General features: G+C 50.0%; 3 protein-coding genes and 1 long non-coding RNA gene across 6 annotated transcripts in view; 2 read left to right on the top strand and 2 right to left on the bottom strand.

Annotated features, from left to right (window-relative positions):
* LOC309860384 (uncharacterized protein C10orf95 homolog) overlaps nucleotides 1-24,221 on the top strand; it is a gene marked incomplete at its 3' end in the record, with an annotated part of 370,467 nt that overhangs the window by 27,608 nt on the left and 318,638 nt on the right. The gene's annotated exons all lie outside the window — the stretch shown is intronic.
* Nucleotides 5,759-12,068, top strand: CYP17A1 (cytochrome P450 family 17 subfamily A member 1). 2 transcript variants are annotated; one of them, XM_082722493.1, is made up of 8 exons: nucleotides 5,797-6,232; nucleotides 7,595-7,733; nucleotides 7,962-8,191; nucleotides 8,859-8,945; nucleotides 9,329-9,544; nucleotides 9,877-10,046; nucleotides 10,588-10,691; nucleotides 11,214-12,068. In XM_082722493.1, the coding sequence occupies exons 1-8, from the start codon at nucleotides 5,936-5,938 to the stop codon at nucleotides 11,495-11,497; spliced, it is 1,527 nt and encodes a 508-aa protein (XP_082578619.1). In that variant the 5' UTR covers nucleotides 5,797-5,935; the 3' UTR covers nucleotides 11,498-12,068. The 2 variants fall into 2 exon arrangements, with proteins under 2 accessions (XP_082578620.1, XP_082578619.1); XM_082722494.1 differs by lacking the exons at nucleotides 10,588-10,691; nucleotides 11,214-12,068 and adding an exon at nucleotides 10,208-10,549 and having other exon boundaries at nucleotides 5,759-6,232.
* Nucleotides 12,154-16,572, bottom strand: LOC309860392. The gene is made up of 2 exons (XR_014309337.1): nucleotides 16,367-16,572; nucleotides 12,154-14,810 (listed from the first exon to the last, which is right to left on the bottom strand). It is a non-coding gene; the product is annotated as an uncharacterized lncRNA (long non-coding RNA).
* The window catches only part of WBP1L (WW domain binding protein 1 like), a 61,886-nt gene continuing 57,106 nt past the window's right edge, over nucleotides 19,442-24,221 (bottom strand). For both annotated transcript variants that reach the window (XM_082722508.1, XM_082722509.1), the window contains exon 4: nucleotides 19,442-23,121. In XM_082722508.1, coding sequence (XP_082578634.1) covers nucleotides 22,382-23,121 — 740 coding nt within the window. In that variant the 3' untranslated portion in view covers nucleotides 19,442-22,381. The remainder of the gene's footprint in view (nucleotides 23,122-24,221) is intronic.

Below are 24,221 nucleotides of genomic sequence, written 5' to 3'. Positions count from 1 at the left end.
TCTTAAATGAAAATGAGCAACAGGAGGTCAGTAAGTAATGGCAATAACAAAGGTTTGAAACTTCAAAACAAGCAAGAATCTGCTCCACCCAACGGTGGAGAACTGGTGGGCTGGAGGCCTTGGGGAGGGAAGAGAACGTCAACAACGTCGCCTAACCTGGACATTCGGTGTCTTTACTCGGGAAAACAGTAGAGGAAGGACTGTCCTAGAGAAGGGTCCAGTTTAGATAAGGCGGGAGATAGAGAAAATATTCTATAGATAAATAAGGAAAACAAAGAAATGTGTGTGTTTTAGAGAGGGACAATACCCAAGGGCTCCGGGGAAAGGTTTTGGAGAGAAGGAAAGACACAACTGGAGGACAGTAGAGAAGAATCATAAAGCAAGATGGGGATGAGCATAAGGCTAGAGGGAACCTCAAGCCAAGAACTCAGTGTTTTGAGAGCTGGTGAAAGCCATGGATCCTCTCTCCAGAAAAACATGTATTTATACATACATGCAGAATTCGCGTACAATTTCGGTAAGATCCCGAGTCCACGGACACCCCGTGTTTTAAAGTAAACTTTGTATTGAAGTATAGCACGTGTTCAAATAAATGGGGTCCATCTCAAAATGAATGTACTTGTGTCACCAGCACCCAGATCAAGCAACAGAACACGACCTGAAGCCCCTCCCCCGCAGCCCCACCCTACGTCCTCTTGCAGTCACTTAACCACCCGCCAGGGTAATCATCACCTGATTCTAGATCATCACGTGATTTTAGAACCACAGTTTCGTTTTATATGTTTCTAAAATCTATGTAAATAAAATCACACACTGCATTCTTAGGCGTCTGGTTTCTTCACTCAGTCTTAGGTTTGTGAGTTTCATCCATGTTGGTGCACGTGGCTGCCGTTCATTGTGTCATCTCTGTCACCCACTGTATGATGTGTGACAATTTATTCACTCAACAACTGATAAATACTTGGGTTTCTTCCTGGTTTGGAATTACTACAAACAGTGTAATAATGCTTTTGAACGTGCCTTTGCTGAAGGTATGCATAAACGCTGTTGTTTAAATACCTAAGAATGAAGGTCCTGGGTCATAAATTCAGCTTATGTCTAGACAAATGGGGCTTATGTCTAGACAAGGAACAAAGGAAAAAAGGAAAACGAGGATTCAGAGGAAATGGAATTCATATGAATTTTCAGTCTGAATTCTGGTATAAGAGTCACACAGGATGTTTTGCATCGATCATCAACATTGAAACCAAATTAAAATAACAGTCATCAAAGATTTGACGAATAAATCCAAAGGGAGGTTCTTTGAAAAGATCAATAAAACCTTTGGCAAATCAAGAAAAAATAGAAAATACACATTTTAAGAAATACTAATTGCCAAAATCGACTCAAGGAGACTCAGAAGAATTGAGGAGTCCCACACCTATGGAAGAAATTAGAAAATTATGTTAAGGAGTCATCTCTCTGAAAAAAGGCATGTGGACCTGACACCTTTCACATCACCTTGCTTTAGAACTTCAAAGAATAGTTCACTTCCATGCTGTTTAATTTGCTTAAGGACATAGAAAGAGGTGAAAGTTTCTCTAGTAACTTTATGAAGTGAATAAAATCATAATACCAAAACTTGACAATGCGTATGTAGGAATACCACAACTCAATTTTTCATATGATTAGAGATGAAAAAGAAATAAAATCCCAAGTAATACAAAGAGAATTCAATTCCGTATTAAAAGAAGATGCTCTAGATAAGTTATTGCTAATCTAGGAATGGTTAGATACCAAGAAATCTATTAATGTAATGCCTCTAATAAATAAGTCGGTATTTGTCAAAGGTCTTTATTTTTTTTTAAGATTTTATTTATTTATTTATTTGACAGGCAGAGATCACAAGGAGGCAGAGAGGCAGGCAGAGAGAGAGAGAGAGGGGGAAGCAGGCTCCCTGCTGAGCAGAGAACCCGATGGGGGACTCGATCCCAGGACCCTGAGATCATGACCTGAGCCGAAGGCAGAGGCTTAACCCACTGAGCCACCCAGGCGCTCCTGTCAAAGGTCTTTAAAATATGCATGCATAGGGTGCCTTTAGCTGGCTCAGTTGGTGGAGGGCATGAGTCTGATCTTGGGGTTCTAAGTTCTAGCCCCACATTGGATGTGGAGATCACTTAAAAAAATAAAATCTTGGGGCACCTGGGTGGCTCAGTCGGTTAAGCATCTGCCTTCGGGTCAGGTCATGATCCCAGGGTCCTGGGATCAATCCCCCAGGTTGGGGGGGGGGGTCCCTGCTCAGCGGGGAGCCTGCTTCTCCCCCGGCTCCCCACCCCCATTTATTTTCTTCTTGCTCATGTGGTCTCTAATAAATAAAGTCTTTTTTAAAAAAAATAAGCAAAAATTTAAAAAAATAAAATCTTTAAAATAAACACATGCTTGGCCCTTGGGTAACAACAGCACTCTTTAGAATCCTATCCTAAGAAAATATTTCTGGTTATACACAAAGCTTTCACTACAAGGCTATCACTTAATGTTGTTTAGATGAAGAACAAAGACAAACAGAAACAACCTAAATGTCCAACACCACAATACAGGGTCAGTTAAATAAGCTATGCTAACCGCAGGATATACACACAATGGAACAGCAGACAGCTACCAAAAGTAATGCTGTAGAAAAGTCCTTAAAAAGCGAAAAATAGGGGAGCCTGGGTGGCTCGGTGGGTTAAGCCTCTGCCTTCGGCTCACGTCATTATCTCAGGGTCCTGGGATCGAGGCCCACGTTGGGCTCTCTGCTTAGCGGGGAGCCTGCTTCCCCCCTCTTTCTCTGCCTGCCTCTTTGCCTACTTGTGATCTCTTTCTGTCAAATAAATAAAATTAAAAATAATAATAATTTAAAAAGAGAAAAATATCCATGCCCCCCAAATGCAGTATGACCTCATTTTAGTTAAAAAACACACACACACACACATTTCAGATTTTTAATTTATTTTGAGCTATCCACATTATCCAGATTTTCTGCAATTATCACATGTAACTCTTATAATATGATAACTCTATCTCTCTTAAATAAATAAAATATTTTTAAAAACTCTGAATCACATTTGAACACTTTTTTTAAAGTTTTTTTTTTTTTTTAATTTATTTGAGAGAGAGAAAGAGAGAGAGTAAAAGCAGGGTGAATGGCAGGTAAAGGGAGAGGAAGAAGTAGGCTCCCCGCTGAGCAGGGAACCCGATGGAGGGATCGATCCCAGGACCCCAAGATCATGACCTGAGCCAAAGGCAGACGCTTCTCCGACTGAGCCACCCAGGTGGCCCACATGTAAACATGTGGAGTAATGGGCAACCAGCCAGTCTAGCTTACAAGGCTTTGCCAGTTCACCTTCATGACGAGGTCCCCTATCTGCTGCCTTCCTGATTCATTCAGCAGCCCACACCCTAATTCGTACTCCTCAAAGTACAGACACTGGCAGACCACCCCCAGAGATGGGCAGAAATTCCATCTCCTACCTTTGTGAATCTCATTTAGTGGGTCCTGGATGCCTGTCTGCGGGCTCACCTCTTCTGTGATGCCTGACGCCAGGAATGTCCGTTACTTCTCCCGGCGATTTCAAATCACTGATCAGTACTGATGGAGCCCCTGAAGGTTTCCGGCAGAAGAGGAGAACTTTGTCAGGAAGATCTACTAATTCGAGCTCAGAGAAACCAGGAAGCCCATTTGGTATGATGATGATAGGCATAAATATTAGGTGAGCACTTACTTCCTGCCAGGCAACGCTTCCACCTGCGTGATCTCCCTTGAGTCGCAACGACCCCGGGAAGTAGATTCCATTCTTAGTCCCACTTTACAGAGGAGGAAACCGAAACTTAACACATGAACATAAACTTAAGTTAATACCAGATGATCCCATGACCTAGCAATTCCAGTTCCCGGTATACCCCCCAAAGAATTGAAAACAGAGACTCAAACAGACCCTTGTATACACGTGTTCATAGCAGCATTTTTAGCATTTTTTTTTAGCAGAGCAAAAAGGGGAGAACAGCCGAAGTATCCACAACTGATGAATGGATCAACAAGAGGCAATATATCCACATGACGGAGCATCAATCATAAAACGCAATGGAGTTCTGACATGTGGATGAACCTCAAAAACATGATGCTAAGTGAAATAAACCAGACACACAAAAAACAATACCGCAAGACTCCATTTACGTGAAATGGGCATATTCATAGAGACAAAGGAGATTAGAGGTGGCAAGGAATGGGAGGGAAGGGGAGATGAGAATTATTTCCTAATGGGTAGTTTCTGTTTGGGGTATGAAAAAGTTTTGGAAGTAGGTTGTGGTGATGGCCTTATAACCCTGTGTGTATATTTAATGCTATTGAATTGTATACTTAAGATAGTTAAAATGGGGGGGGGGGCTGGCTGGCTTAGTCAGTGGAGTGTGCAACTCTCAGTCTTGGGGTTCTGAGTTCAAGCCCCATGTTGAAAGTAAGCATAGAGCTCTATGCTTACTTTAAAAGTTTTTATAAAAGTAAATAAATAAATGAATCTTTTTTTAAAAGCGGGGGTGGGGTGCAGTTTTTTTTTAAGATTTTATTTATTTATTTGATAGACAGGGATCACAAGTAGGCAGAGAGGCAGGCAGAGAGAGAGAGAGGAGGAAGCAGGCTCCCAGCTGAGCAGAGAGTGCGACGTGGGGCTCAATCCTAGCACCCTGGGATCATGTCCTGAGCTGAAGGCAGAGAATTAACCCACTGAGCCACCCAGGCGCCCCGTGGGGTGTATTTTTATAAAAGTAAATAAAGGAGCAGAGTTGCGCATCGGAAGCATGCTGGGCCCATAAAAGTAAATAAATAAATAAATAAATCTTTTTTAAGAAGTGGGGGCAGGGTGCCTGGCTGGCTCAGTTGTGAATCATCTGCCTTTAGCTCAGGTCATAGTCCCAGGGTCCTGGGATCAAGTCTAATGTCAGACTCCCTGCTCAATGGGAAGCCTGCTTCTCCTCCCACTCCCCCTGCCTGTGTTCCCTCTCTCGCTGTGTTTCTGTCAAATAAATAAATAAATATTTAAACATTTTTATAAATTAAAATGGCAAATTTGACATGTCATATATATGTATATATATTGTTTATATTATAAAATATATATTATTATATAATATATAGTTATATAACTTAATATTTATACATCACATTTTATTATTTATATTATATGATTTATATTTGTGTACACTTATAATATTCCTATTTATAACGTTAATGTTATTAATATTATATGTACATATACATATAATTTTTAAAAGTAGACTCCATGCCTAGCGTGGAGCCCAATGTGGGGCTCAAACTAATGACCCTTGAGATCAAGACCTGAGCTGAGATCAAGACTCAGAACGCTTAATTGACTGTGCCATGCAGGTGCCCCCTTTCTGTCACTGTCTTGTGTGACCTTATACAGGACTGACCTTTGAAGGCTTCACACTCTTTGGCTGTTAAATAAGACTGGATAAAATGTCTTTGACAGTCCCTGCTGGCTGTAACCTTCCTGACAACATCATCTATTCATGGATTTTGATTTTACAACGTGGAAAGTCCCAAGCCTTGATTCCTGACCCAGATAACCACTTGCTGCTGGTGCGTGCTGTGGACGTTGATGGATGGGAACTGCAGGGATGGAGGACCAGCTGTCTTCCCCTTACCCAGCCCCCCTTCTTAGGGGTTTGTCCTGGAGTTGGGCCAGCCCTTGAGGAGGCCTCCACTCCTCCTTCCTCTCCTGATTCTGGGAGAGGGCTCAGGCCTGGCCGGGCTCCAGGATAAATTTCCACAAGGCAAGAGATAACACAGCGCCAAGGTGAAGATCAGGACAGCCCTTAAAAAGGCCTCCTTGCACTCTAGCATTAGCTGCTGTTCTTCCTCTCCATAGCTGTCTGTCCTGCTTGCCGGCACCCTACCACCATGTGGGAGCTCCTGGCTTTTTTGCTGTTCGCCCTTGCCTATTTCTTATGGCCCAAGGCAAAGCGCTCCAGTGCCAAATATCCTCGGAGCCTCCCGTCCCTGCCCTTGGTGGGCAGCCTGCCGTTCCTCCCCAGAGGTGGCCATCCGCACGTGAACTTCTTCAAGCTGCAGAAAAAATACGGCCCCATCTATTCCTTTCGTATGGGTACCAAGACTACGGTGATGGTGGGCCACCACCAGCTGGCCAAGGAGGTGCTTGTCAAGAAAGGCAAGGAATTCTCTGGCCGGCCCCAAGTGGTAAGCAGTGCTCACTACCTCTTCTCTCTCACCAGCCCCGGGGGGGTTTGCAGTTGGTCACCAAGACCATGCTTGGAATGACCCTTCTGGCTCCTGTAATTCTTCCTAAAACAGACTAACAGGACCGTGGGTGGGGTTCCACCCCTCAGACCCTACCCAGCCTCTAAACCAGGCAGGAAGAATCAAAGGAAGACTTCATTTTCTGGGCTGTCATATGGAAATGGATGATGTTCTCTCTGAGTCCTGACTCCCCTAATTAACTGAGGTGGTATATGCCAAGCCCTGAGCCCAATGCCCAGTGCAGTAAGTGCCCCATTAATAGCCCTTAGGAGTGCTACTCTTCATATGGGAAATGGGATTAAAATGATGACTGTCTTCTCTGGGAAGGGGTGAGGGAAAAGTACCCTGGCTTTTGGAAGGTGGGGAATGCTGTTTCTCTGGAGCTATCCCCAGCTGCCCAGGGCCACAGCAGGGCTGACACAGGCTGGCATTTCCAGGATGCTGATGATCTATCCTGCCAAGCCTCCTGTAATGCTCCTAGGGGAGGAAAGAAGGTATACATCTGGGAATACTGCCAAGCCCCATCCCAGCACCTTGCTGCTGAGTATGCTCTTGAGCCCCCCAGGCAGGGCCTCCTAGCCACTTACCTCTGTCAGGGCCGAGGGTTGATTCATTTTTCCTTGGACAAGTCAGCCAGGTCTTCTGGCCAGTGGCCTCACTCCCAACACTCCGGAGCAAAGAAGAAGGAAAATGCTAGCCAGCTGGGGCTTGCAGGTCACAGAATATAAAGAGGGGACGCTTTGACCTTATGCTTTGAAGTCCCTCTGGGAAGAGGTGGCTTGGCCAAGTCCAGATTGCATGCTCCAGGTGGGGCCTTCTGGTGGGCACACAGTCTTGCAATGGAAGGGCAGAAAGAGGAGAGGCTGTTACACCTGCAGCAGCCCCCAGAGGGCCCAGGGAGGGGCAGACATCTGGGCAGTCCTGTCTCTACCAGCCCACCTGCTCCTGTCCCCGGGACAGGCGCCACTCAGAGAGCTTATCCCATCCGTGACTGCCTTCCCCTGGTCAGAAAGTGGTAAGAGAGAACACAGGCCACTCTGTCATTGAACCCCCAAACCCCTGCATTCTAATTCAGGGTCCCTTTTTTCTCCTTAGTCTGTGTCTCTGATGGAATTGGGTGTAGAGGGGTCTCGGGCCCTGCCCTACCAAGGCCTTACAGTCACGGCAGAGTAGAGCAGGGGTGTCCCCTATGGGGCTCAGCATGACAGGTACCTCCCTTTTCCCTCAGGAAGGGTGTGGGGGGCCCAGGGCAAGGGCAGGTCATTGATGTCTGATTCTCCAGCCTTTTTCTGCTCTCCAAAGGTGACTCTGGACATCCTGTCTAACAACCGAAAGGGCATCGCCTTCGCAGACCATGGTGCCAACTGGCAGCTGCACAGGAAGCTGGTACTGGCCACATTTGCACTGTTCAAGGATGGCGACCAGAGGCTAGAGAAGATCAGTGAGTGCTGGCTGGCCCCTGGGGCGGCTGGAGAGAGAAGGGACCAGATTTGGGGGAGGGGGCGTGGGGGTGGGGGGGGGTGCCGGCAATGGATGGCTCAATCTAGTGCTTTCTTGGCTGCTGCTGCCACCTAGTGGCCATCTTCTCTATGTCCCCAGCTAAGATGGAACTAGGAAGGAGGGATGATGCTGCTTCACTCCCCACCATCTTGCCCCTCTCTCTTCCCAGTTTGTCAGGAAAACAGTTTACTGTGTGATTTCCTGGCCACCCAGAATGGGCAGTCCATAGACTTGTCCTTGCCTCTCTTCCTGGCGGTGACCAACATAATCTGCTTGATCTGCTTCAACTCCTCCTACAAGAATGGAGATCCCGCTCTGAGGATCATAAAGAATTACAACGACGGCATCTTGGATTCTTTGGGAGTGGATAATATGGTAGACATATTTCCCGGGTTGAAGGTGAGGATGAGGCCAGGCCCCACCTTCAGATTCCAGCAATCCTGTTCCCAGTTCTTCTTCCTGCCTGGCTCCAGAACCACTTTTTTTCCCCAACCACCTCAGTCACAGTGACCTCTGTTCACCTCCTCTCTTTTTCAAATCTTGCCCCTTCTCTACAAAAATAGGTCTAGCTTTTAGCCATGCATTTGTAATATTCATGATAATGGCTCTCCTTTATTTACCAATTGCCATATGACAACTATTAAGCACTCCACATGCATTAATCATGTCGTTCCCCTTAAAGGTGGGTTTTATTATCCCCAAATGAGAATACAGGCTGAGAAGTTAAGGAACTTGCTCCAGACTCCAGACTCAAGTCTATCTTCATGCTAACGGCTGGGCACACAGCAGACCCTCTATCAGTAGACCCCCAATCAGTGCCTGATGTCTGATTCAGTGGGGAAGGGGAAGTGGAGATTCTCCCTTTCCTCTTATGTGAAATTGTCCTCATTGTCATTAATAATCCCATTCTGTGTCCCCTTCTTGCCTTCCATTTTGGCTGAAGGTCTGGGTTAGAGTGGAAACTCACCAGAGACCAAAAGCTGGGATCTGCCTCCAGGGGGGAGTCTGGTAGCTGCAGAAACAAAACAAAAGACGCATGGATTTGATACTTTTCTCTACTTGCCAGATTTTCCCCAACAAAACCGTGGAAAAAATGAAGAACTGTGTTAAAATGCGAGATGAGTTGCTGAAAGACATCCTTAGAAAATGTAAGGTAGGTGATGGAGCAGTGGCAACCGTGAGTTAGGTTGAAGTGTCATGAAAACAGGGCTAGGGCCCATTTTGGACACTTGGAGTATCCTTAGCACCCAGCAGAGAGCCTGGCCCACAGTAGGTGTTCAATAAAAAGCGACTTAACTCATGAATACGGGTGAGGAAGTAAGGAACTGCAGAGGATCTGAGAAGGGACCCACTCACTCCCAAAATTTAAAGAGAGCCCTCCCAGCTCCACAAACTCGTAGGTCCTGCCTCATCGCACCCCAGTCCCTCACTTCCAGAGGGAAGAGGCCTCTGTGTCTCAAGGCTCCAGATGGAAGTATGGCAAATATTCCAGTGGGGTCCCTTCCTTGTCACTGTCCCCCTACCTCACCCAATCAGGAGAACTTCAGCAGCGACTCCATCACCAACCTGCTGGACATACTGATCCAAGCCAAGATGAACTTGGACAATAACAACACTACCTCAGACCGGGACCCAAAACTGCTTTCAGATGAATACATTCTCACCACTGTAGGGGACATCTTTGGGGCCGGCGTAGAGACCACCACGTCTGTGGTGAAATGGACTGTGGCCTTCTTGCTACACAATCCTCAGGTGGGCTTCTTTTCCCTACTCTTCACTCCAACCACTCTTCACCCCAGCCAGATCCACCTTTGGCCCCAGAAAGAGGGAGCAGGAATGCCCTCCGCCCTTCTATGCAAGGTGCCTGGGCTACCTCCCTCCTCACCCAAGCGATAGGTGGCTTTGGCCCTAGGGTAGAGCCACCCCATCTTTTGGAAACAAAGCCTGCACTGCAAAGCCACCGTTGGGAAAAGTCTGAGCAGTCTGGATGAGTCTGGGTGTAACAATAGGATTCTTCTAAGCCCTTGCTCCTTCTGGGGCTTAAGCACGTTGGTCACGTCCATCCATCCCGCTCTGGCCCTCAGTTGCAGAAGAAGATCCAGGAGGAAATTGACCAGAATGTAGGTTTCGGCCGCACACCAACTATGAGTGACCGGAACCAGCTCCTCTTGCTGGAGGCCACCATCCGAGAGGTGCTCCGCATCCGGCCTGTGGCCCCCATGCTCATCCCCCACAAGGCTATCGTTGATTCCAGGTATGCCTTCCCTCCTAACAGCACAATACTGCTTTCCAGCCCACCAGGTCTCTCCTCTACCACCCCACCCCCTCTCTGCTTGCCGGTTGATCTAGACTCAACCATTGACCATGAACCTACTGATCAGTGTATCCGCCACAGATCTAACTGACCTCCCACAGGAACTGCCTGCTCCTCTGGAGTCATGTGGTCTGGAATGTAAGACCAGGTGCTCTGTGCTCCTACCCAATCCAACAGCCGCAACGCACAGGTGCGCGCACATGGGCGCACACACACAGGCACCAGCTCAAAATACACACCCACATGCCCTGACTTGAATGTCCATGTACACAAGTATTGATACATAAGAGTCAGTCAGGAATAGGGTTGGAGAAGGGCTGGGTTCGTATATGATCTGGCAGAAGCTGGGGAAAAGCTGCGGAATGGGACATGAGGATGTACAGGGCTTTTTCCCCCAAGGAGGGACTGTGGAGGCGCGGCGCTGGGCAGTTTGGGGAGGGCAGTGTTTTAGACTCCCCTTTCCTCTCCCTCTCTGGAGCAGCATTGGCGAGTTTGCCATTGACAAGGGCACAAGCGTCGTCATCAATCTGTGGGCACTGCATCACAGTGAGAAGGAGTGGCACCGGCCAGACCAGTTCCTGCCGGGTGAGTCCCTTTTCTATCCTGCTCCCAAGCCACACAGCCAGCCTCCCTTCCGTGCACCAGTGTCCCATCCCCATGCTCCCTCTGCTAAGATTCCTGCCGAAAACTCCTGGCTCCAGCTACATGAACCTGTTGACAGCCCCATTCTACCCTAGATTTACCCCAACTCTTTACAGCCGGGTTTCCCGCGTTCCCCTTCCGCCAACTGCAAATGCCCTCTAAAAAGCCCTCTGGGTGTCTGGCTCCCATGAAGTCAGCACCTCTCCCCTAGGATGGTGGCATTTTCAGTCATCAATACTGCCTCCTTTCCATCCTTCCTGAATATTGCATTTCTTCCGTGTGAGTAAGGGCTACCCGAGAACTGAGCTCTATCTCTCCTCAGGCTAGGGATCCCCCATGTGAGGCTGTCCACCTCCTCGGGCGGGGGCTCCCTGGGCAGGGCCACGTCTCCCCCTTGGTCAGGACAGAGCCATTCCTCTACTTACCCCTGCCATGGCCCTGGCTGACACCTCCCCATGTCCACAGAGCGCTTCTTGGACCCCACAAAGAGTCAGCTCATCTCTCCATCGCTAAGTTACTTGCCCTTCGGAGCAGGACCCCGCTCTTGCCTAGGCGAGACCCTGGCCCGCCAGGAGCTCTTCCTCGTCATGTCCTGGTTGCTGCAAAGGTTTGACCTGGAGGTCCCAGATGGCGGGCAGCTGCCTTCCCTGGAGGGCAACCCCAAGATGGTCTTTCTGATCGACGCTTTCAAAGTGAAGATCAAGGTGCGCCAGGCCTGGAGGGACGCCCAGGCTGAGAGTAGCCCCTAGAGGCTGACTCCCCACTGTGTGCTGCCCACAGGCCCAGAATCAGAGCTGTAACCCTGCCCTTCCCAACCTGTCCTCCCTCCTCCCGGCTCCCTACTGCCTTCTTACCCAGCCTGCCGTCCCTGGTAGTGATCCGCATAAACAAAGACACTTTTCTTCCTGGTCCCTGAGCAGTTCATTCGTTTGTTCATTTGTTCACTCATTCTTCACAACAAATATTTATTGAGCACCTGTTCTGTGCCCCTCACTGTCCCTGGACCCTCGAGCTCCCTGGTTTCGTGAGGCTCACACTTTAGCAAGGACTGACTAGAGACTAAGGGCTTTGAAGTCAGTTTGACTGGGTGTTAGGGATGTGAGGAGAGAAGCGCAGAAGTGGAGGGCAGCCACTGCGCGTGCTTGGGAAAGGAGAAAGCAACCCACGCTGAGGGAGAAGCGGGTGGAAAGTTCTCGAGGTGGGAGAGGTCAGTGTGGTAAGAGCAGAGCAGATGGAAGGGAGAGTGGTTCCTGATGACTGTCAGATTGGAGATGGGGCCAGGCCCCATGGAGCCTTTGTTAGTAGCAGGAAGGGGTTGAGCTGTTTCTTCCTAGTATGATGGAAATCACTGGGCGATGGGGCGGTGGGGTGGGGGGGCTGGTAAACATGAAAGTGGGAAGGTCTGGTTTGTTTTTTTGTTTTTTTGAGAGGGAGGGAGGGAAGAGGAGAGAAAGAGAGAGAAAGGACACACATGGAGGAGCAGAGGGAGGGCGAGAGAAAAATTCTTGAGAAGTCTCCATGCCCACCACAGAGTCCTCCTTGGGGCTTGATCTCACAACCCTGAGATCAGGACCTGAGTCCAAACCGAGAGTCAAATGTTCAACCAACTGAGCTACCCAGGCACCCCTGGTTTGTATTTTCAAGACCACCCTAGTTGCTGAGTGGAGATTGGTGTGAGAGGGATGAGAGCTGAGGAAGGGCAGAGGTGGTTGTGCTGGTCCAGGAGAGCGAGGTCATGGTGGCTCAGCCCCCTTGGCCATTGCAGTGGAGATGGTGAGAAATGGTGGGATTGTCTGTATTTTGAAAATGGAGCAAAAGATCTTGTTGGATCCAAACAGGCATCCCTGCCCATACCTGGAAGGTTTGGACTGGGGTTGGGGGGGGGGGGCGTATAATCCACAGACTCAACCCACCACTACATTTCCCTCTGTCTTGGTCTCCAAAGACCAGCAGGTCTCCTCTCCCTCGAGCTGTCCTAGAGTAAACACTGCCAGGAGAGGGATCTGCAGCATCTGGCTCTGCCCTGCTCCCCACGCTACAACGCCAGGATGTCTGTAAATGCCTCACTAGAAAATGGCTCCCAGACTTCTCCAAACCTTGAAACCAGCATCCAGACCTTGGCTACTGGCCAGTTTGCAAGTGAAAGATGTCCCAAGACGCCCCCAGGGAAAAACTGACCCTTGCCTGTTAGCCTAGAGAGAGGCTCCAACGCCAGTTGTCTGGCGCCAGCTGGGCCAGGGTCAGATCCTCAACCCAGTCCTTCTCTTCTGACTGGAGGAGGGCTCTGGAAGGGCCAGCAGGGCAAGGCTGAGACCCTGTCTGGCCATGTTTTCAGAAGAAATCAATGGAGCCCCTGCAAGGAAGAAGGAACAACGTTTTCAATTACAGCATGCCTTCTTCCTTCAAAGAGCTTTGTTAATCCAGTGGTAAGAGACTTCCTTACTGCCCCCCCCCCCAGTTCAGCCCTGGCCTTTACTGGACAGTAACCCCATGGTCTTGCTAAAGAGCCCAAGGAAGAGTTTGTAGGCAGCCGTGGCTGACCAGCTCCCATCACAGCCTGGTGACATGCTGACAATGCAGTGGTCTGGTGGGAAAGGGTTTAACTGCAGGTGGCCCCTCCCTCTCCCAGGCTCCTCTGCCCCCATCAGCTGGTCACTGGTCTAGAGCCAGAGCACCCTCAGTTTAAAGCAGAGCGGGGCAAATCGGCTGGAGCAGAGGTGATTATTCTCTCCAACTATTGAATCAGATCATGGAGGGGCAGGGAAATGAGAGACTAATTTTTCGTTTTGAAGATGACAAAACTGAGGGCCAGCTGAGACAAGGGCAGGGGAGGTGACTTGCCCTAAGTCATACAGCTCCTGAGCATCAGGGCTGGGATGAGAACCCAAGATTTCAAGGATGCATGAAGAGAAGCTAAACATGCTTTGTTAACCATCCCAAGTCCATGCAGAAAGGGCTCTGTGGTATCTGGCCCGGGAGAGTACAAAGCTGAAGGTCCTTTCAGAAAATGACCTTCTGAACCCTGACTCCTGCCCACAATGCCCTCCCCGGGCCTGGAAGCCCTTTTCCCATTGACCTAACTCCTTCTATCTTGAGTCTGAGAGTGTAAGCCATATTGTAAGGCATATCTCACAATCCCCAGACCACCGTGCTTGTCCTCTTGTAGCACTTGGCTTCTGTTCCTTGGTACTGAACCCCAAGGGCACCTGAGCACCTGCTTGGGCTCAAAATGGGTACAGTGTCCCCCAAAGGCACTGCCCACCCCTATGTCTCCGGAAGTCAAGACTGAATCTTCCCATGTTCCTTATCCTGCCCAACGGTGGCACCTGGCAATAGATTAGAAACAAAAAAGATTGAATCTAATGCTCTAAATTCCTTGGCTAATTGGATAAACAGACTATCCCCTTAGGCAGAAGGAAGGCCAGACCTTTGACACAGCTGGAAGGTGTTTGTCAAGACTCCGACAGTCACATCTGGAGCCTCAGAATGCCCTTAGTCAATGATATATGGTAAATAAACATGAAACAACCAGTTCTCTGGGGCTGCTGCTGGGGAACAACCATGATTTGTAGTGTCTGCCAATTGCCATGATGTAAACAGTCCCCACTTTGAGCAATTTCAGGCCACCAATGCGATGTCCCGGAATATGGCATTGGGAAGAGAAGCTCGGTAGCATTATATGCTATTTGCCATTATGTTATATAATAAATACTATGACTATGCGATACCATTACTAATGATACTATTATTTGCACCATTCATAGATATAAATAACCTCAAGGGCACAGATAATAGTAATGTAGTGAAATAATTAGGAAATGATTAGGTTTTGAGTATTTATGACCTTTGTTTTTATTATGATGTATTCAATTGTGGGTTTATATAGTTCAGTTTTTTTAATGGTTATTTAATAAACAGCTCATAGAATTCCTGAACATTTAGGAAAGTATTTACTTATCTATTTTAAGTAGGCTCCACGCCCAAAGTGGGGCTTCAACTCACGGCCCGGAGATGAAGAGTCACATGCTCTACGAACTGGGCCAGCCAGGCGCCCCCAAATTCCTGAAAATTTAATAATCAGCTCTTGTGAATCAAAACAGCTGGGCCTCCCAGGAGAAATGGGCTGTCCTTGTCCCTCAGAAGGGTGGCTCCCCAGAGTCCCCATTCTGAAGGGAAAGACTCCTTCCCTGGTGCCCCCAGTGTGGAGTAGGGGTGGAGGAGACTGAGTGACTGGTCTGGCGCCTTCTGGTGGCCATCAACCCTGGAGAAAATGAGGAACTTTCTCCAGTCACACTCCTGGGTTTCAACACCCACCTCTGGAGGAGAGAGAGTCAGGGAGGACTAGATGGGAAGACCCAGGTTCTCGTCCCCAGCCACCCCCCAACTCTGCCCACCTCAGTCCAGGCCCTGGATCTTAGGCCTATGGCTAGCTTCTTGAATCAATTTCCTCATTTGGGGGAGGGTCGGGGGGTGGGAGTAAGCTCTAACTTACCACCTGTACTGCCCATTATCTGAGGCTCGGGGGACAGGGAAAAACAGAAAAGGCCAGGTAAGCAGGGGAGCTACAGAAGATAAGAGCTCACTGGGGCACCTGGGTGGCTCAGTGTTTAAGCCTTTGCCTTTGGCTCAGGTCATGGTCTCAGGGTCTTGGGATAGAAGCCCACATCAGCCTCCCCACTCAGCAGGGAACCTGCTTCTCTCTCACACTCTCCCTCTGTGCTCTCTAATAAATAAATAAAATCTTAAAAAAAAAAAAAAAGATAAGAGGTCAGGCTGTGCAAGCAAGTTGTCCCCATGCTGTCATTTACAGACCCAGTGAGCACAGGCAACTTACTAGGCCTTCTTAAACCTCAGTTTGCTCAGCTGTACTATGGGTAGCTGAGTGTGTGTAGAAAGGGTACCACCAACCTCAGAATGTTGCTGGGGGTCAGATGTGGACCTATGCAATGCATTGAGTGCCTCGATAAATACTGCCTTTACTGCCATTACCTACAGCCAGATCCACAAAATAAGTCCTTTTCTAAGGATGAAGAAGCAGGTGTTGTTCAGACAGGTCCCTCTGAAGGACAGGACCCCTGGGAACCCCTCTCCCCCGCCTTGTAGCCCCTGATGATCCTGCCTGCTGCCCCTCCCTCCTTCCTCAGCTGGGGCATGCTGGCAGCTGGGCGTGGGTAGAGGGCCCAGAGACAAACTTCTCACAGTTCCAACACAGAGGGAGTTTTGTAACATTTTCCAGTGGGACTGGGTTTCTGTAGACTTCTTGGTAAGAAGACATGCAAAGGAAGGTTATACTGGTGGGGAGCGGGCTTAGGGTGAGGAGAAACTTCAGATTAAACCAAATCCTCTTCTCCCCTCCAAGCCACTGGGAGTTTCTAATTCCTGAGAACTGTACAATGTTTCCTGGGGGACTCACCCTCCCTGAGGAAGTTAGCATTGATGTGCATCCCCTATCCAAGGGGTGGTGCTATTTCAGCGCTGAGGGGCTCTGGCAGGGGTGCCCAGCTCAGTGGGGTGGCCTCTGGAAGCTTCTGATGAAGCAAGGGGGAGCAAAAAGGGGGATAAAGAAGACCCTGAGGAAACTGGTTCACCTTCCACTATGCTGCTTGCCTGCTCATTACCTTGCTCTGGTTCTCTCTCCCCTTTGAAAAGAAATCAAAAGTTCTTCATGTGGCTTGGGAGCACCGGGTCTTCGGTGTTCAGTGTCCAAATTCTGGCTCTACCACTTATGTGCTGTGTGATCTTGGACAAGTTAGTCAACTTCTCCGAATGTTTCAACCCCTTTAATAAAGCAGTCCATACCTCAGATGGCTGTTTTGAGGCTAAAATGAAAAAACAAAACAAGATGTAGGTAAGATGGTTGTACACAACCCAATAATGTGCAGTCAATAAATAGAACAATCAAGACAAATTAAAATATTTTTATTACCAGCTTAGTACTCCGCATCTCCGCTCACTTCCCAGAATGCAGTTATCTACAGAGATTAAATTGCTTGCCGCCTTAGACATTGTGCCCTCCCATGCTTCTGTGGGCTTTTCAGCACCTGGCACATAGTAGATACTCAATAATCTGCAAAACGGATTTATCCAGACCTTCCCTAGAATTCCCTTTACACCTTTCTGCACCTGGCAAGCTCAGCTTAGAGAGGCCCCTGCTCCGGACAGGACACCCTATACCCCCAGGTGGCTCTCGTCCACAGCACCCTGGGCACACAGGCTTCATGGTACTAAACGCTACTAAAGCTGTTTTCATGCCTTTCTTCCCCTTGGGACCATTAGCTCTTCTAAAAAGGAGCTTGGTCGAAGGCATATTTGCATTCCCAATGCCTGTACATGGTAGGTGCTTGATAAATCATCAGCCTGAGTGAGGCCAGTCACATGCCTCCAGGCTAGGAGCCCACATCCCAAACACCTCCCAGGACCCACTGCCTTTCCAGGTAGGTTCAGACAGATACTCCAGCTGGTTTGGCCCACAGTCAGCCAAACCCACTTTCCCCTCCTTCTTAGTCAAACCCTGTCCCCCACCCACCCCTACACCGGGCTGAAAACAGAGGAAACTGGAGAATAGGGAGCCTCTTGAAATAATTGTTCATCAAAGCTATCCTGTTTTGTGCTTCAGAGCACTGGTGTCATCTCCACCTGAACTCGGTCACCTGGGGATAGAAAATGAGGAACTCGGTGACCCAGGAACCTGGGGTGCGGTGAGGGGCACGGTGAGGTCTGCTCCACAGATCTAGGCATCTAGGGAACTGGCACAGCCTCCAGCATGCAGCTGGCAAGAATCGCACAATTGTTTTTGTGCCATTCAGACATTAGATTAAGGAAGGCAGGAATGACGTACTCCCCAGTCCTTTCCCGTGGTTTTATTTATTTATTTGACAGAATGAGCAGGAAGAGCAGCAGGCAGAGGGAGAAGCAGGCTCCCCACAGAGCACGGAGCCCAATGCAAGGCTTGATCCCAGGACCCTAGGATCATGACCTGGGCCGAAGGCAGACACTTAACCGCCAAGCCATCCAGGCACCTCTCCCATGGCTTTAGAACAGATCTGTCTCTAAATGCTAATAGGGTTCCCCTGGGCTTACTTGGAGGAGCTCAACAGGTCAGAGGGAACTAGGCAGCAACCATCCCACTAGAGTCCCTGAGGGGCCAGAATTTTTCTGGCCCAGGGTCAAAGAGGGGGACGGGGGTCTGTCTGGCTTACACCGGGCTCTTAGGCAACAATGCAGACTGCTGGTTAAAGCCAGGGACTAGGGAAGGCAATGCTGTCAGCATCCCCTGTTGGCCCATGAGGGAGAGGTCCACTGGGGGAGGGGCACTGGGAGGGTCCCAAGAGGCACACCAGATCGCTTTGCCCAAGGAGCAGCTGTGCTGGGTGGCGGTGTCCCCCTTCCTGGGCAGAGGTTGAAGCCTGTTCCTTCTCTTAGAGCAGGGATTTATAGCTGCTTGGAAGTTCTAGGAGGACAGTCTCTAGCAGGGGGTAAAAGGACAGTTTTAGGAAGGAATGACTGGCTCACAGTGGGAGAGGCTGGCACACCTGTTGCTCTCCCAAGGCCTAAAACACCAGTTCTCAGGTCCCTGCCTGGTACACAGCCCTCAAACGAGGCCCTGTGATTCCTCAGGATTCCCCGCATCTGTACCGTTCACTGCATCTCAATCTACCTCCTCTTGCTGACCATTTCACACGGGTGCTTTGTCTTCCTGCCTGTAACCCAACTTCCAGAGGGCACGGACCTTGTCTTCTCTACTTTTACATCCTCCTCAGCACCCAGCTCAGTGTTGGGCACAAAGTGGGAGACTCAATAACACGTTTTGTATATTGAATTCCAGGGCCCATCCAAATTTCTATTATTTTTTTTTAAAGATTTTATTTATTTATTTGACAGAGAGAGATCACAAGTAGGCAGAGAGGCAGGCAGAGAGAGAGAGGAGGAAGCAGGCTCCCTGCTGAGCAGAGAGCCCGATGCGGGACTCGATCCCAGGACCCTGAGATCATGACCTGAGCCGAAGGCAGCGGCTTAACCCACTGAGCCACCCAGGCGCCCCAAATTTCTATTATTTTTTTCCCTAAAGATTTTTATTATTTTGAGGGTGCCTGGATGGCTCAGTGGGTTAAGCATCTGCCTTCGGCTCAGGTCATGATCTTGGCGTCCTGGGATTGAGTCCCGTGTCGGACACCCTGCTCAGTGGGGAGCCTACTTCTCCCTCTGCTCCCTGCTTGTCCTCTCTCTCAAAAAAAAATAAATAAATAAATAAAAATAAACTAAATTAAATTAAAATTAAGTAAAAATAAAAGATCTCACGGAGTGCTTGCATTCTTTCAAATGCTATTTTAGCTTCTAGGTGTCTAACAGAACTCGTTTCGGCTTTTCTTTGCATTTTTAACCTATTTGTGGGATTTTACAAAGTATTCCAAACCTCAGAAATATACCCTTGGCAGAGAGAGGGTTTGGGGAGACCTCTCCCCAAACCCTCAGGACAAAGTGTGGCCTCAACAGGACTGCCCCCCAACGTGCCCTGGGCCCCATAGGCTCCCCTCAGGCCAAGGGGCTTGCTCTCCCCTGCAAGGTGCCTTCTCACAGCCTGTGTGGAGAAGGGAGAAGGGCCTGCAGTTAGGAATCTTGGGGCATAGACTCCTGAAGTCTGAGGGAAGCGGGGAGAAAAGAACAAGGTGTGCAAGAAAAAAAAAACAGTCACGTTTTGGGGATCGATTTTATTTGGGCTTCTCACAGTGGTTACAGCCACTCTGTCTTCAGAACAATCACAGCACAGGAAATGCGTCACCGAGACTGCCCAGAAAAGTCTGACCAGCGGAATCTTATTGCTTAAAATACACATATTCACAACAACTGACAAATGGTGATGTGCCTCACACAGGAATGTGTTAGCATTTGCAAATCTTCCGACTGTAGCACCAAACCCTCGGCCAGACCAAGCCCTTTCTTCTCGTTCACCGGGCAAACCAGATTCAGTCCGATCTCCCCGGCCTCCTAGCCAGTCCTCCGGCTCCCTCTTTCCGTCTCTCTCCTGGCAGGGGAGTCCCGCTGGCAGGGGCCAGACTGCGTGACCGCTGGACATGAGCCTGGCTCCGGCCGCTGCGTTCACTTGTTCTCATGCCTGGAGGGCAGGAGGCCGCAGTGACCCCAACAGTTAGCGCGCAGACCCGCACCCCACTCCAGCCGGGGAAGGAAACTTGAGAGGGCCAGGATTCATCCATGTGATCAGTTAACTGAAGCAGGATTCATTTCGGTAAAACTTCATCCCCTCTCAGACTTCAGTGAGTTGTTCGGGATTTTTATCTTATTATTATTATTTTTTTTTTATATTTTTTTTTAAAGGTGGAAGGCCAGGCATCCGAGGGCTGCTGACGCACTCCCGCCCATTCTTGCCACACGCCGGCTTACTTGCGTGCACGGGGCCCTGGCAAAGAGAGGTAAGCCCTGTGGCACTGTGGCGTCTGCCAAACTGTCCTGGCAATTCCGGCCGGGGCCAACGGCTGGGCCACAGCTAGTCCCGGATTTGTCACTGAAGATCCATCCAATCCAGCTTCGGAAGGCCCACCTTTGCCTTCTGTGCCGAGTGGTTTTGAACACCCCGTTGGGGGCTGATACTGAGGGCCAGGAGGAGCCGAGGGAGGCAGAAAGGTTCAGGGCACATTTCCACTTACAGGGGAACAGAACACAGGCCTCCGAGTGTCCACGGAGCAATGTGCAAATTGCAGGGCTGGGTAGAGGAGAGAGAGCCTCTACTCCGAGCACAGTTATCTCTGGCAGACGTCAGGGTGGGGGTGGGGGATCGGGGGGGCTGCCATCGACGATGCTGCTGGATACACCCAAGTACACAGTCAGACATTTGTTCAGTAAACAGTAAATGTGTAAAATAAATTACCTTGAGAGGGCCATATCTGCTCCAAGCGTGTGGTTGACGCGAGCACAATGGCTGCCGTTCAAAGTATATTCACAGGAAAAAACAGGGCTGGGGGCTCACACACGAGACAGACACACACAGGTTATCCAAAAAGTCATTGTACACAGACTTCACTTTGTTCAACATGGATTTTGGTTTTGTGGACTCCAAACGCAGACACTCGTTCACCTCACAGCCTTGGATTTGTCTATTTTTGTACATATATATATATATTTTCTCCCTTTCTTACTGTAACATCAACGCCTAATGTGAATATCATCGTTCAAGAGTGGGGGGAAAACCAAACTCTTCATATGAACAGCACTGGACAGGGAATGTGAGTTTTAGCTCTTTGCTTTCTCCATCAGGTTATTCCTATCAAAGCTCGACTGGTTATCTGAAGCCAAACCACAGTAATAAGGATCCCGCGGTCCTTCCGGACCCCTGCCTTCGCCCTCCTACCTGGACCACTCAGGCTCTTTATGGAGGCTACAAAAATCAGCCAGCCCACTCAAAAAGGGGGCTGCGGAAGGGTAGGGGAAGGGCATGAAAGCCACAGATAACCAAGCCATTTTTTCCCCAAGTGGTCAGTTTAAAAATAAAAACAAAAACAATACAACAGAAGAACTTATTCAGAATCAAGAGAAAATACTGTGTAAAAGCCAGGCCATGGGGCTGCCCTTTCTTAGGACCCACAGCCCTGCAGACTGTGTTGGGTGGGGAGAAGACCCTGGTCACCTACAGGCACAGCCCGAAGGGTAGAGATGTGGCAAGCTACACCAGATGCTCCCCCACGGCTTGGGCTCTGCTGTGCTCCCACGGAAGTTCCGAGAGAGCCCCCACCCAAGCCTGCACACAAAACATCTCCTCCCGGCTCAATAGCAGCCAGGCTCTTTGAAGGTCAACTTGGGATAGAGCCACAAACTTCCCTTTTCCAGAAGAGAATTCTTGCCGGCCCGCTGGTCAAGTCCTTGTTTTCAGCTTGCTGTTGCTGTTACTGTTGTTATTGTTGTTTAAGGAAAAACTAAAAAGAAGGTGATAGAATGTTTCACCCTGAACCAGGCTGTGCCAGCCAGAACCTGCTGGGAAGGGCCCTCATGAATGCACTGTGGTACATCGACCTCATGACCAGGGATTTGAGGGAGCAGTAGGCCTCCTACCAACCTTGTTAACTGCCTGTCTGCTCTCATCCTCCCCCAGGACTAGCCCAGTTCTGTCTCAGCACACCTTGGCAGCAAAGGGTGACAATCCCTGGGCCTCTGCGGGCTTCCTTCTTCACCCAGGGCTGAGCCCTGCCACCTCTCCTGGACTGAGACACAGAGAAGTTCTCTTAAACCAAACACCAGAGCACAAATCCACTCCACCACTAAGAGTCACCTCAGGGCACAGTCTCAGCCTCCTCCGTCGGGGCCTCGGAAACACACATCTCTCTGACCCGGGCAGGAAGCGAGATACGACTCGAAAAGAGGAAAAGGGGACAGGGTCGGGTATGAGGAACGAGTCAGAGAACGAGCCACCCTGTCGGCCCTCCACGACACTGTGCTCCTGTGGGCGGAGAGGCCTCCGCTTCCCAAGCGGTACCTGGAGGTGCGGGAAAACGCAGGACCGGCGGGGAGGGGGCGAAGAATGCAGTGGCGGCACCACTTTCTCTGAAAGTCATTTAATGCTTCTCTCCTGCTGCTCCCCTACCCTGGTTGCTTTGCCAAGTTCTCCGGCACGGGCCGGGCCTGCTCTAGCTGGGGGAGCTGCTGCTCTGCGAGTTCGGGGAGTCCTGCTCATTGATGGTATTCAGCAGCAGGCACGCGGGGGGCCGTGGCAGGTGGGGGTGCCCGGGCTCTCGGGCCTGCTCCTCGGAGGGCTGGCAGAGGCCTTCCTCCTCGTCACCGGGGGGCCGCACATGGCAGCTGTCGCAGAAGTCCAGGGGCCCATCCAGAGCATCGTCAATGAGTGTGTTGAACTCCTTGAGATCGTCGTCGTGGTGGCCTCGGCTGCACACACATACCTCAATGCCCGAGTCACCCGTGAAGCGGCGATGTCTGCCGGGCGTCTTGTCTTTGCTATCTGGGAGGCCGCCGCCCTGCTCTGAGCTGTAATCTCTCAGCAGCTCCTCCTTACAGTCGGAATCTTTGTCCAGGAAGGCCTCAGGGTCCAGCTCCCCCAGGCCGGCCACAGAGCCACTGGGCTCCATTCCAGGGGCTTTGGTGGCTGCTGTGCTGGCGGGCACGTCAGAGGGCTCAGGGTCAGCGATGCTCGGAGGTCTGGTGCTGCTTCTGCTGGGCCCAGACAAGGGGCTGCTCTGCGCCCCCTGGGGGCCCCTGGTGGGATCGGCGCCTGGGGGGCTGCCGCCTGGGGGGCCACACTGTGCGGGCAGCTGCTGCTGCTGTAGCTGGAAGGCACTGTACGGTGGGGGAGGAGTCGGAGGTCGGTTCACCACTTCCTCATAAGGAGGTAGTAAATAGTTTGGCAAAAACCCTAAAACGGGGAGGCAGGGAGGAGAAATTACTGCACTGGCAATTGTTCGAGAACAGCCTGCAAAGCTCGCACTCAACATATGTCTCTTCCCACCCCCAGTACACCCACGGGGGAGCAGGGGCTGGCCCCAGCTCTTGCTCATGGGCAGGGCACAGGGGTGTGGCAATTTTGTGCAGAAAGAGGGACAGACTGGGAGTGACCTAATCTAGCTCCATGAAATCCGAGAGCCCCTGAAGCTGCTTCACAGGCAAGACTTCTGCCCGTCTGGAGGTAAGGCAGAGGGTTAGGCAAATGGGGGGTGGCCAGGAGATCATTTCTGCCCAGAGCGTATCCGTTTCCACATGCCCCGGAGTCTCGTGTTTCTCGCTCAAACTGTGTCCTCTGCCTGCGTCCCATAGGCCTCAGGGTTAGGGATCCTAATTTAAGACTCCATGACCGCCTTTTTCTTGCCCCCCACCCCCCCCCTCCCGCTTTCCAGATGTATGGGCCATGAAAAGGCCCTTTTTCTGGGAGGTTGGAAATGTGTTCCGTCCCTCACTTGAGTGTGGCTGGAGATGGTCTGGAAAGACAAACCTAACTTCATCCTGACTCAGATTAGAAGCCAGTGGGTTACCAGTGAAGGGTGAGGGGCCTGCCAAGGCTTATTATCAGCCTTCCAGGTAAGTTATCTTTTGAATGTGCTGAATGTCTCAGGGCACACATGGTCTGGTTATAAGAACTGCTAGCATTTATTGAGCACTTACTATATGCCAGGCACTGAGCTAAACACTTAAAACCCTTCTAGATGTGGAATTCCAGACCTGTGAGCACTTTATTCTGTAGAACACATGGCAGAATGGTTTTAGGACAAGATGGACCTCCCTGGACCCTGTGAGGGTCATGTGTAAGGAACCCTCAGGGAAGTCCGGTGAGTGTCCTTCAGGGAGTCACTGAAGTTTCTCAGTTCTCGGGACATGCCAGCATTACCCACCCCCAATTCCTGCCCCTTTCATGGCAGCTTTTGCTCAGGGATGTCACAGGGCGCTAAGTAAAATGGGAAAATTTCAGGCCACAGGCATCTAAATCTTGGTTCACTCACATGGTACACCATCTGACCACCT

This window comes from Mustela nivalis (genome assembly GCF_964662115.1).
Source record: "Mustela nivalis genome assembly, chromosome: 2".
Lineage (NCBI taxonomy): Eukaryota > Metazoa > Chordata > Mammalia > Carnivora > Mustelidae > Mustela > Mustela nivalis.
Note: the sequence above shows the minus strand (reverse complement) of the source record. Positions and strands in the feature narration are given on the sequence as shown.

Bases quoted from the DNA above. Each gene is read 5' to 3' on its own strand.
- CYP17A1 (XM_082722493.1), top strand. From the start codon at position 5,936: ATGTGGGAGCTCCTGGCTTTTTTGCTGTTCGCCCTTGCCTATTTCTTA. The intron at 7,734-7,961 runs GTGAGTGCTGGC...CTCTCTTCCCAG, and splicing joins CCAGAGGCTAGAGAAGATCA to TTTGTCAGGAAAACAGTTTA. The intron at 8,946-9,328 runs GTAGGTGATGGA...TCACCCAATCAG, and splicing joins ACATCCTTAGAAAATGTAAG to GAGAACTTCAGCAGCGACTC.